This window comes from Neovison vison, chromosome X, assembly GCF_020171115.1.
Source record: "Neovison vison isolate M4711 chromosome X, ASM_NN_V1, whole genome shotgun sequence".
Taxonomy (NCBI): domain Eukaryota; kingdom Metazoa; phylum Chordata; class Mammalia; order Carnivora; family Mustelidae; genus Neogale; species Neogale vison.
Window position 1 is genome coordinate 30,590,932 of NC_058105.1, and position 12,625 is coordinate 30,603,556.

The following is a 12,625-nucleotide window of genomic DNA, read 5'->3' on the forward strand; positions in this document are numbered from 1 at the left end:
CTTCAAGCCACCAGCCCTGCGGAGCCGGCTCTCCTTCCCGGGCCCCTCGGCCCCGCCCCGCAGCAGCCCCACCGTATATTGCCCTGAATGATCAGAAAGACAATTTATCAAGTACTTATGGCCCTTCAGGTATGGCTGGCACAGGCTGTGCTGATATTAAGCTCAGCACATGTTCTTATCAAAAAACACAGGTGCACCGAGCACCGTGGAGGAGCTTATGAGAAACGACTAGAAGATAAAACAGCTGTCTTGTATTTTTTTTTCCACAACATTTATTCTTTTAATTCCAATTCTGCTGCCACCCACTCCTCACAATGCTTTGCCCCAAAATAAGGCCAAAGGAAGACATGCGGATAACGTACAAAAAGACAGTATTTATTTCACTCAAGCTTTCGTATAAGAAGTTAAACAAAACGATCCCTAGTTGAAGGCATTACCAAAAATATTCTAAACATTGTTTCATGTGTCCCTTCAGTGCCCAGAGAGAGGAAAAACTTATCTGAATGAAAGAATAAGAATGACCATCCTTATGGTGGGTTTTCTTAGGAAGGCCGAGGAAAACACAATCCATATAGTTTAGGCGTAACATAGCGAAGGAACCTCCAAGTTTCCTACAGGTGATGGAAATCCCACTGATGTATTCAAGTTCCCTTTTTGGTGACTATCGAAGAGCTATAGGTATTCCCGTAATTCACTGTAATTTCCGTAACTCACTGTAATTCAAAGCAGGGAATGGAAACCAAATGCAATGTCCCCGCTCTGGGGCTATGACTGTCACGGTCTGCCGTCCCTTGGGGAATCATACCGAAGCATCCTCTCCCTCACTGACATCTAAATAGGATACCAGGGAAAATGGCCCTGGGTGAGGTGTGTAGGTGTTTTGCTTTGCAGAATTATAAAAGACTTGGGAGAGCATCTCAGACACAGGAAAACCCAATGTTCTTTCTAGAGAATCTTGTAACATGGTGGGACACCCACTCCGCCTGTCTCCCACCTCAATCTGACCTAAAAAAAAAAAAAAAAAAAGAGGCACAGGGAGGCAACACCCTGACATCTATCTGTGCCACGAAATTTCCTCCGACGAGCCAGGGCAAGCTGGTGGCCACCTTGCCCAAACCCACGGCAAGCAGGCACCTCTGACCTTCTCCCGCAGTCCCCTAAGAGCGGGAGAGGCAAGTCTGGAATGCTGCCCATGGGTGAGTGTCTGGAGAACTTGTAGGTGTCAAGTTGTCAAGTTCCTACCAAGAGTCTGTGTGCATGAGGAGAGAGACTCTGGGTGGGGTGTGTGAGGGGGGCCTCTCGCTTCTATGCTTTAAATCTGGAGGAAGGAGGAGCAGAGGGAACAGCTCAGTGGGTCCAATGGAGGGCTGGGTGAGGAGGGAACCCTAACTCAGTATGCAAAAAAAAAAATGAATACAAATGTGGGAGCCTCAGGTGCTATCCATATACGAAGCAAAACCTACTCATAACCAGTTGGGGCCGGAAGGGAAAAGGGGAAGACCTAACTATTCTTTTCTGAAGCCAAGAGCGAAGTGCGGAGTGAAGATTGTACCTCCTTTCTGTTCAGAAAATGCAGAGAGAAAACAGTAATCCTTGAAAACCTTCCAAGAAATGCAGACTCACGCAGAAGTTACAAAACATGCAAGAATCAGTCACTGTTTCTTAGTCTCCTCACACTTTACCTGAGATGCAAATTACTCCCTGCCCCTCTAGGCGTTCTGCGCAGCTTTACATCCTGCTTTCTAACTTCTAACGAGACGCTGCCGGGAATGTGAGTGAACGCCGGGGTGGGGGGGGACTGGGCATGGGAACTGGGAGTCGAAAGGTCTGGCAACTGACCAGTGGAGATAGAGCAGTAAAGAACAGGAGTCTCGGCTAGACTGTCACCCGCCCGAGCGGTGCCTCCGGGCTGGGGGCCGAGCGCAGGGACACGGGTGAACGGTGAACATCTGATCTGAGCGGTGGAGGTGAAGAAGGCTCAGGGAGCAAGCCCCCCTCCCTCTTCCGGGTGGGGAGGGCGGGTGGGGGGAGGAGAGGGGAGCCTGCTGCGGTGTCGGGAAAGGAGCCGCCCCTACCCCATGCCTGGACCTCTCAAAGCAGGGACTAGTGCTGCTCAGGGGGCTGATTCCAGACTGCTAAGAGATTTAAGAGCCACACACATTCCTCCATGAGATCCCAAACAGATCAAGAGATTTTATCAATTTCGGCTGCAAGATGTTCTCTGTGACTCAGGGTTGGCATTAGCAACTGCACCCAAAATGCGTTTCACACAACAAATCAAATGTAGTTGGTATTGCCGGACACAGAGAATACAAAGCAGGCACAGATCCCTCAGAAATTGTCGCAACCCTTGGTAAGATCTACTGCCGTCATGGCCGTTGGCTTTGTCCCTGACTTTGAAGCTTTCGCAAGGGCCATCTGCTTTTATAATTCAACAACAGGGACTCGCTCTCCTCGGCCAGAGAGCCCCTCAGGTTTTGTTTCTCAGTGCCCGACTCAACAGAAAGGCAGGGCTCTTTGGAGCTGCCGGTTTGCAAATGGCCCAGTGGTTTCAGTTTCCGTTTCACAGTTCCCAGATAACAAAATGCAGAACGGGATGAATCTTCACAAGGTCACGCTGAAGGTTAAAATAAATTATCCCCATCACTGAGAGGCTCTCTTCAGGTTTTCTATCAGCACCACAGAGTCAGTCTCTTCTTTGGTTTGCTTCTCGTAGATGTCGTACTTCTTCCAGTGCTGGAAGGAAGGAAAAAAAAACACACACACACACACACACAGGATGACTCTTGTAAACAACGTTCTCTCCCTGAGGACCCACAGCCAGGGATTATTCTTAGGTTTGCGTGCATGGAACCAGTGAGTGTTTGTTTTCCTGTCACGGTTTTGGTTTGGGGGGTTTTGTTTTGTGTTGTTCCGTTTTTCACTAAGAATCTTCATCTATTTGAACAATTCATGAAACAAAACAATCAGGAATTAACATTCAAAGGAGAAGGGAGAGCATGGGATTGTAACGTGATGTCTGATAGCTATCTCAAGAGAGAAATGCTGACATCTCCCAAACTGGAAACAAGTCTTTTGAAGAAGAATAAAAGGGCGGTGCGCTTTTCTTACATTAACCGTTCCTACCTTTATTTTCTTGCCACTCCAATTTGCCCATTGCTCAAGAGAGATTAACAGGATCAAAAAGTCAACCAGCATCGAGGTAAATGGTAATATATAAAATGTCCCAAAAAGTGTTAGTGCAGTTAAAACTTTTGAAAGACCCTATATGAACAGTTTCATGTGACATCATTTGCAAGAAGTGGGAATCACGCATTTAAAGGCAAGCACGGGGCACCTGGGTGGCTCAGTGGGTTAAGCCTCTGCCTTTGGCTCAGGTCATGGTCCCAGGGTCCTGGGAGCGAGCCCCACATTGGGCTCTCTGCTCAGCAGGGAGCCTGCTTCCTCCTCTCTCTCTCTCTCTGCCTGTCTCTCTGCCTACTTGTGATCTCTATCTGTCAAATAAATAAATAAATAAATAAATAAAAATCTTTAAAGGCAAGCTCATCCTGAACTCAATGTAAATGCGTTTCCTAAAGGTGAAAGCCAATATCCTGGCCTTTGCCTTCTTTCCCTAGAAATCAAGGGAAAGGGCGGAAACTGAGCTCAGTCCCCTCATCTGTAAAGTAGAGTTGCTGGACTAAACCGAAGGTCAGCAAACTGCGGTGGAAGGGCTGGACCCAGCAGGCCACCTGTTTTTGTAAATAAAGTTTTCTTGGCACGCCTCTTTGTTTCTGTGTGGTCTGCGGCTGCGTTCATGCTACAACAGCAGAGGTGAGTTGCCCTAAGAGCAAAGGGCTGGGTAAGTTAAGAGTATTTATTCTCTGGTTCTTTCCAGGGAAAGTGTGCCACCCTGCACTAGATTTTTCCCAAGCTCCTTTTCTGCTCAGATGTTTCTGGTTCGAGAAGCCTAGGAAAGAAAGGCAAGGCAAAGCAGAAAAACAGAAACAAGAGCAATAGCGACTATTCCGTTGCCTTGGGCTATACAGTTAGAGATGGACTGAGCAGGTCGGGAGCATCCCAGTCTTGGAGAGCACAGGCAGGGATGAGCTGAGAGACACTGCTTCAAATACCTAAATTATTCTAAATAAATGAGTTAACCCTCATACTCCTAGTAGAATGGATAAAATTTAAAAAAAAATACTGACAATCCCAAGGGCCGACACCACTGCAGAGTAACCGGCGCTCTCCTGCAGTGCTGGTGGAAATGCAAACTAGCACAGCCGCCATGGGCCTTACAAAATGAAGCGGACACTGACTTTGTGACCCAGCAGGCCCACCCCCAAGTATCCACCCAAGGGAAGTGGAAACCTATGTCTACACAGGACCCTCCACAAGAAGGTTTACAGTAGCTTTCTTCATAAAAGCCCCAAACTGGAAGCAAGCCCGCCATCCCTGAACAAGCGAATGGTTAAATAATCACGGCGTGTTGCTTGGCAACGAAAAGGAATGAGCCATGGATACACACATCAACACCGACGGCTCTTAAATGTACCGTGCTGGGTGAAATAAGCCAGACTCCAAAATCTATGTGTTCGGTGATTCCATTCGTAAGACATTCTGGAAAAGGCAAAACTTTAGGGATAGGACCAGATGAGTGGGGGCAAGGGTATGGTGATGATGAAAATGTTCTCGATCGTGACTGGCGTGAGGAGCAGCGGCAAAACCGCACAAGGGTGCTACAAGAGCAGCCGCACGGGGTAACTGTGCACTTAGAAAAGATGAAATTGTATTTTACATAAATCAAATCAACAAACCTGGCTTTTGAAAATATGAAATGCACAGGATCTAATAAAAAACAGTCTGAAAAAATTACATAACCTTGCAATAATGGCTTATTCAATAAATGGCACTAAGACAACTGGCTAAGCATTTGAAAAATAAAGTTAAACCCTACTTGACGGCCCACATGGATCAATTCCCTGTGGACGAAAGACCTAAATGTAAAAAACAAAATCAAGTAAAAACTAGAAAAATACACTGGGCAACAAGTACATCAGTCTGAGACACGAAAAGGCTTCCTACACACAAAAAATACAGAAGATCTGAATGCATAAAAAAGAAAAACAACATTAATCACCCTAAATACTACACAGAGGCAAATAGACAACAAGCCACAGGATTGATAGCTAATAGATAAAAAGAGCTTTATGGGAGTACCTGGGTGGCTCAGTGGGTTAAGTGTCTGCCTTCGGCTCAAGTCATGATCCCGGGGTCCTGGGATTGAGAGCAGTGTCCTAACCCTAACCCTAACCCTACTCCCTCTGCCCCTCAGCACTCCCCATGCATGGGCTCTTTCTCTCTCTCTCTCTACTCTCTCTCTCTCCCAAATAAATAAATAAATAAAATTTTAAAAGAGCTTTAGGGGTGCCTGAGTGGCTCAGTCATTAAGCATCTGCCTTCAGCTCAGGTCATGATCCCAGGAACCTGGGATTAAGCCTTGCATCAGGCTCCCTGCTCAGCAGGAAGCCTGCATCTCCCTCTCCCACTCCCCCTGCTTGTGTTCCCTCTCTTGCGCTCTCTCTCTCTGTCAAATAAATAAATAAATAAATAAAAATCTTTAATAGAAAGAGCTTTACAAACTACCAAATTTTCAAAACATGAATATGGCAGGGAAAAAGAAATGGACAATGAACACGAGCTTCACAAAAGAATTCAAGCCCATGAACATATAAAACAATACAAAGGTTGATTCATAAAATGAAAACAAGATGCTCTTTTCTATTCTGTGAATTGGAAAGAATTAAAAAAAAAAAAAGATACACTCAGGCTGGCAAAAGCATGACGGAAGCACCGTTCAGCCATACAACCTACTTATAATCTATGCTTCTTGTGAAAAACTTAAAAAATTCCTTCCTTAATATGAAGGAATCATACTCTGTCTGTAGCCAGGGTGTTTAACAGCATGTATTACAGATTCTTACATACCAGTAAAATTGAGCTACCTCATTTTCTTTACCCTCTGCATAATACGTCATTGCATGAATGCACCATAATTTATTGAATCGGTATCCTTAAAAGATATTTAGCCTGTACATCCTTTCTGGATGACAATTAGTCACTAATAACCAAAGAATTTAAAAAGTATTAATCTCTTCTGATCCAGCAATCTTACCTGTAACAATATATCCCCCCCAAAGAATAGAATACATATATACATATATGTATAGCTATGACATGATGCCTATAATGATGACATTTAGAACTCATCTAAATGTCCCAACATTAGGGACTTGGTTAAGTATGTTATAATATATTCACACAATGGCAAATGCTATATAGCCACTAAAAAGCATATTATAGGACCAGGGTTGACGAACGTTTTCTGTCAATGGCCAGATAATATTTTCAGCTTTGAGTCTCTGTCCCAAAAACTCACTCTGCTGCCTCAGCATGGAAAGAGCCACAGGTAACATGTAAATGAACAGGTGTGGCTGTCTGCCAATAAAACTTCTACGGATGCGGACATTTGAATTTCAAATAATTTTCATGTGCTAAGACAAAATATTCTTCTTTAGATCTTTTCAACAATTTAAACATAAAAAACCATTCTTAGCTTGTAGGCTGTAGACAAGCAAACAGCAGACAAGATCTAGCCCGTGGTCTGTAGTTTACAGAGAAATCCCAGGGGGAAGGTAGTGGTTGGCAGCATAGTTTTGTTTTTGTTTTTAAAGATTTTATTTATTTGTTTGACAGGGTTAGAGAGAGAGAGCAAGTACAAGCAGGGGGAGCAGCAGGCAGAGGGAGAGGGAGAAGCAGACTCCTCGCTGAGCAGAGAGCCGGATGCAGGCCTCGATCCCAAGGCCCGGGGATCATGACCTGAGCCCAACACTTAACCAACTGATCCACCCAGGCACGCCAGCAGCACAGTTTTTAAACGTCCCCAAATGCTACCATAGAAAACACAAATAGGAAAGGTAACCAGGGTAAGCAGGAAAGCAACTGCCCAGTCCACAGACACAATCTACGACAGAACCAGATTGAAATGATTCCCCCGTGAGCCCTGAAATACGAATGGGTGGCCAAAGTAGAGACAGCCACAAGAGCACAATGGAATCAGTTATGGAGGAGGTATGGAGAAGGAGCTGGCAGGACATCTGATAGATCTGAGAACTCTAAAATAACTCAAACCCCAGCAAGCTAATTTATGTACAACAACTAAGACCGGCAGGGGTTTGCCCTTGCAAATAGCAACAGTGCAAGGAGTCCGTGCTGGAGCCTGGGAGCAGCCTGGGCCCCGTGAAGTTACAAAGCCATCCAAAGCTCTCTTCCAGGGCCAAGCTCCACTCTGAGGAGCAACTGATGCACAATGATGCCACGTTGACCCAGAGACCGGGTGGCTCAGTCAGTTAACTGCCCAACTCTTGACTTTGGCTCAGGTCATGATCTCAGGGTCCTGGGATCCAGCTCCGAGTTGGGCTCCGCGCTCAGAGGGGAACCTGCTTGAGATTCTCTCCCTCTCTCTCCCTCTGCCCTTCCCTCTGCTCACATGCACACACACGCACACACGCACATTCTCTAAAATAAATAAATTTTTAAAAAATCTTAAAAAAATGAAGGTGGATAAAAATTATTCAAGAGGATGTGACAAACACAGAAGACAGGCAAAGAAAACAAGGGAACAGAATAACTGAAGTCCAGATATTTTTACTGAAATTAAAAAAAAAATCTAAGACTACATACTGAAAGGGTACACCACCTACCTCAGAAATCAAGCCTAGAAGACCAACAACATAAAGACATATTCTGATAAAATTATTGGACTTGGAAGAAAAAAAAAGCTTTTGACAATCAGACAGAAAGACCAAGTGTTTGTCTTTAAAGTAGGCTCTATGCTCAACATGGGGCCTAAACTCTAGATCTTGAGATCAGGAGTTGCACACTCCACTGACCGAGCCAGCCAGGTGCCCCAAGACCAAGTGTTTTAACACAGAAAATTATATTGTCAGCAGAATTTGACAACATTTTATGCCAGAAGAAAACAGATGCCACATTTAAGATACCCAAGGCAAGAACATGTGAGCCATGGATTTTATATCTAGCTAAAATGACTTTCAATTATTAATGCAGCAGACTCCATCAACGTGTAAATAATTCAGGAAATGTTGGTCCCATGAATCCTCCCTGAGAAAACGTTTAGAGTTTCAAACAACCAAAGTGACTGGAGACACATGAACACGAAGACAGGCAGTAAGCATCAAATACATACACCCACCCAGAATTATGACCCCAGGAGGGCTCTGACAGAGACACTATGGTACGCAACAGTTACCTACACTGACTATGCGGACACTGGACAGCTTCAAAAATGAAGAGGGAACAGGGAAAACATACGGGAAAATGGCCTTTTCCAATAATCATCAAAACTAATTTTATAATTTGTCAGAAGTTCAGAAATTCCTTCAGTTCTTCCTGTTTCTTTCTCATCTGTTACATTCAAATAAAATTAAATATGAGCATTTTATTAAAACATATCCTATGACTGGCTCAGTGTCCAGACGGGAGGATCAGGACGCCTGGGTTCAGGTGCCACGCCTGACTCTCGTCCGGTCAGTGTGGATCCTAGCTCTGGTGTTGTGAGCGCGCTATACCTACTATCCCATGGGACCTCACCTTCTTCATTTGTGTGCTGGAGGTTAAGACCGACAGCGAGGTGGGGACAAATTAAGGAAGGAAGTGCTTAGAAGAGTGTCTGATACACAACAAAAATTCCCTAAGTACAAACTATGATTACTGTTGTCATTGTAACTCCATTTGTCATTAAAAGTCCCATTTCTCGGGGTGCTTGGGTGGCTCAGTGGGTTAAAGCCTCTGCCTTTGGGTCGGGTCATGATCCCAGGGTTCTGGGATCAAGTCCCGCATCGGGCTCTCTGCTCAGCAGGGGGCCTACTTCCTCCTCTCTCTCTGCCTGCCTCTCTGCCCACTTGCAATCTCTGTCAAATAATTTTTTTAAAAAAAGTCCCATTTCTCTATGTAGCTCACATAACCTCAGAGATGGTTATGTCCGGGTGACAGGAGGAAGAGCAGCTTTATTTTTCTCATTGGTGATCCGTATTTCTCATTTCTCTATAATAAATCCTTGTTGCTTTTAAAAGAAAAATATTGTAATTTTTAAAAAAGCATGCGGAACATTACACCTTCATTGGTTTCTAGTTGTTAGACCCAATGGTTAGCTGGGTTGGACAGGAAAAAAAAAATCCATTTTAATGAGGTGAGCCCTGCAGCAGAAATGGCTTCCAAGAGATATTAATTTTTTTCAATTGTCTTTTTTCATTTCTAAAACTCAGATTACTCTCATTTTCACTCATCATCAGCATTGTGGCCTTTCCTGAGGACTGCCTCTATGAATATGTCCGTGGAAGAAAAGGGAACAAATGCTCTGACCTATTATTCAATTTTGTGAATTCTATGCCAGTATATTTTTCAAATAACTTGCAGAAAGAAAAATAAATCCACAAAATTACCCATCTGTAATTCAATTCTCACACTGCCAATTTTTAAAAACAAGGTAATCAGCAATAGAATAATGGCCAAAGATGAAAAACATCATAGGTAGAAAAAAAGAAAACAACAGCATTTGGGAGGCTAACATGACTGGCTTTTCGTTGTTGGTCATCTAATCCTAGAAGAGCAGCAGGCAATACAGGTTCTTCTAGTTTAAAGAAATAAATTTCGTGGTGTCACGGAACACTAAATGTTCATTTAAGAATACTTTCAAGGTCTGGTTAGTTCCCACGGTGAATTTTCCATAAAAGTGAAGTGGATTTTGTGCCCCAGGCACTGGGTGAAACAGCGGCGTCTTGTAGGAATCAACGGATTACGTGCCCCGGTTTTCTTCAGATCAATATCCCCAGTAGAAAGATGAAAGACATGAATTGGAGATCGTCATGCCTTAAATATCACTGCAGCTAGGGTGCTTGGGTGGCTCAGTGGTTAAGCCTCTGCCTTTGGCTCAGGTCATGATCTCAGGGTCCTGGGATCAAGCCCTGCATGGGGCTTTCTGATCAGCAGGGAGCCTGCTTCCCCTCTTTCTCTGCCTGCCTCTCTGCCTACTTGTGATCTCTCTCTCTCTCTGTCAAATAAATAAAATCATTTAAAAAAATCAATGCAGCAAAAAAAAGAACCATTTGAGGGGCACCTGGCTGGCTCAGTTGGTAGCACGTGTGACTCTTGGGGGTTGTGAGTTCGACCCCTACATTGGGGCTAGAGTTTACTCAATTAAAAAAAAAAAAGAACCAGCTAAAATGTGGTATGAAGGGAAGGAAGGTAGTACCATTTAACATGGCTATGGCTCCAACCCCACCCTTTAAAAATTAAGAAGTAAAGGCAAAGAACTAAACAGGTTACCTGCTTTCCTAGCAGAGAGAGAATTTCAGAATAATCGAAGAGCCAAGTTACTGACTCAAAGCCCTGCTTTGGAGAAAAGGGGCAGCTTACAAATGTAGATTAGGTGACAGAGGAGAAAAATCGTCACTTCAGAAAGCCTGCTGAAACTACTGATTCACTCCAGGAGACCAACGGGCACAGAGAGCATGAGCTACAGAGCTGAGCTAAGGTGCCGACAGGGCGCTGTCTTCAGGTGGTGAGGGGGGCTAAAGTGTCAAGGGGCAGGAGGGGACACCTTGTCACCACCCTACACTCAGCGCTCCATCTTCGCATCACTAATGGTGCCACGACTGGATCCGACCCATCTCCCCGCAGTTGGGGGATGGCTGGAAAAACTGCAATAGGGGTGAGTGTTAGACGATATTAAGGGGTATGAATCACTTTTCAAAGGACGGCCACACTATTTTGCTCATGCAGGAAAGCGGTCCTCATTTTTCTTTTCTTTTTCTCATGTTCCTAGTTTTTAAAGATACATAGTGAAGTGAGGGGGAAAAAAAAAAAGAAAGAAACAATTCAGCAGGATCTAGAAGCTGACTCCCAGCTAACAAGCTGCTTCCCAATCAGGAATGTGAAACTGGCACAGTGTGGAAAACAGAACTGGTTTCCAAGAAGCGGGGGAAGAACAGATAATGTTTTATGGATGAAACAGAAATGCAGATGTGGAGAAGCAAACGCCCCCCTCCACAGCCCCTTGCCCCCCAGACGTGGCCCGCAGCCCAGTTAGTCACGAAGGAAAGGCAAGCAGCAAAGCCACAGGAAGAAGTGCTGTTGGCCATGGGGTTACTATAGCGATGAGCAAAACACTGTCAAAACACTAGGAACCTTAAGGAAAACTATACAGAGGATTTCATTTCTTCATGGCCACACCTAAATGAGGTTTTTGGGTTTTTTTGTTTTGTTTTGTTTTGTTTTTTAATTCCCAAAGAACCACTATGGATGGTGTAGTGGAGAAGGAGTATTAAGAAAGGGCAGGGATTGGGGCGCCTGGGTGGCTCAGTGAGTTAAAGCCTCTGCCTTCCGCTCAGGTCATGATCCCAGGGTCCTGGGATCGAGCCCCGCATCGGGCTCTCTGCTCCATGGAAAGCCTGCTTCCTCCTCTCTCTCTCTGCCTGCCTCTCTGCCTACTTGTGATATCTCTCTCTGTCAAATAAATAAATTTTTAAAAATCTTAAAAAAAAAAAAGAAAGGGCAGGAATTATTCCTCGGGATTAGGAGCCAGTAATTCTGGGCTACTATGGCCTCTGGTTCAGGTTCTGCCATGACCTCTCTCGGTGACAGTCCCTGAGAAATGTCTCTAGGGCCCCCACTGTCCCCATGTCTAAAAATGAGGGGTTAGAACTAGCATCTTAGTGTCTTAACAGTTCACGGTTAAAGATAGATAACTCAGTGCATGAAATGTCTACCTCACTGAAGGGCGCCTAGGGCCATGTTCATTCTATAATTCGATAATTCTAGAAGTAAAGGGTTCATTGTTCTGCTGCATATGCAGCTCCACTGGGTGAGGATTGCTGTCGTGTAGAAAAAAGAAGATTACTCATTTGCTTAAAGAGAAAACATGAAAATTTGTTCTATTACCCTTCCCCCCTGTCTGGCATTTTCATTATACTTTCGGTTTTAAAGTCTGATTTTATTTAATGGTCTGCAACCACCACAAACAAAAACATCTTATGCTTTTAGCAGTCCATCTTGTCAGTGTATCTGCCTGGCTAAATTATAGAATTCTCTGACTCATCGGGACAACATATTATCCTCTAGACAGCAAATTGAAAAAAAAGCAATTTTCCCATCTCTGAGAAAGATAATTGATCTGATTTTGCTGTCAATGTTACCATCATTCACTCTATCACTCAGGCTCAAAACCCTGAGATTATTTTTACTCTCTGTACCTTTCCTTGCCCACAGAGTCCCCAGGCTGTAATGAGTTGCCTTTAATAATGTCTCTTGCGTCGATCCCCTCTGCTGCCACCGAAGTTTAAGTCCCTACCACCTCTCAAACCCAGATGACCGAAATAGTCTCTTTCCCCTTAATGACTTGGTGTAGGGTTCCTTTTCATTATGAAAGTAATACATGCTCATTATAGGCAATTTGGAAATTTCAGAAAGGTAGAAAATAACCCAATTATTGGTGTGGCCCTTCTGCCCAGAGATGATCATTTTGATCCCTCTCCTTCCACTCGTGGTTCTACATGTATATTCATGA

At 44.3% G+C, this 12,625-nt stretch overlaps 1 protein-coding gene across 1 annotated transcript in view; it reads right to left on the bottom strand.

Annotated features, from left to right (window-relative positions):
• Positions 1 to 354: 354 nt before the first annotated feature.
• IL13RA1 (interleukin 13 receptor subunit alpha 1) overlaps positions 355 to 12,625 on the bottom strand; it is a 55,347-nt gene continuing 43,076 nt past the window's right edge. Inside the window, exon 11 of the mRNA XM_044235923.1 lies at positions 355 to 2,736. Within this exon, the coding sequence (XP_044091858.1) occupies positions 2,644 to 2,736 (93 nt within the window). The 3' untranslated portion in view covers positions 355 to 2,643. The remainder of the gene's footprint in view (positions 2,737 to 12,625) is intronic.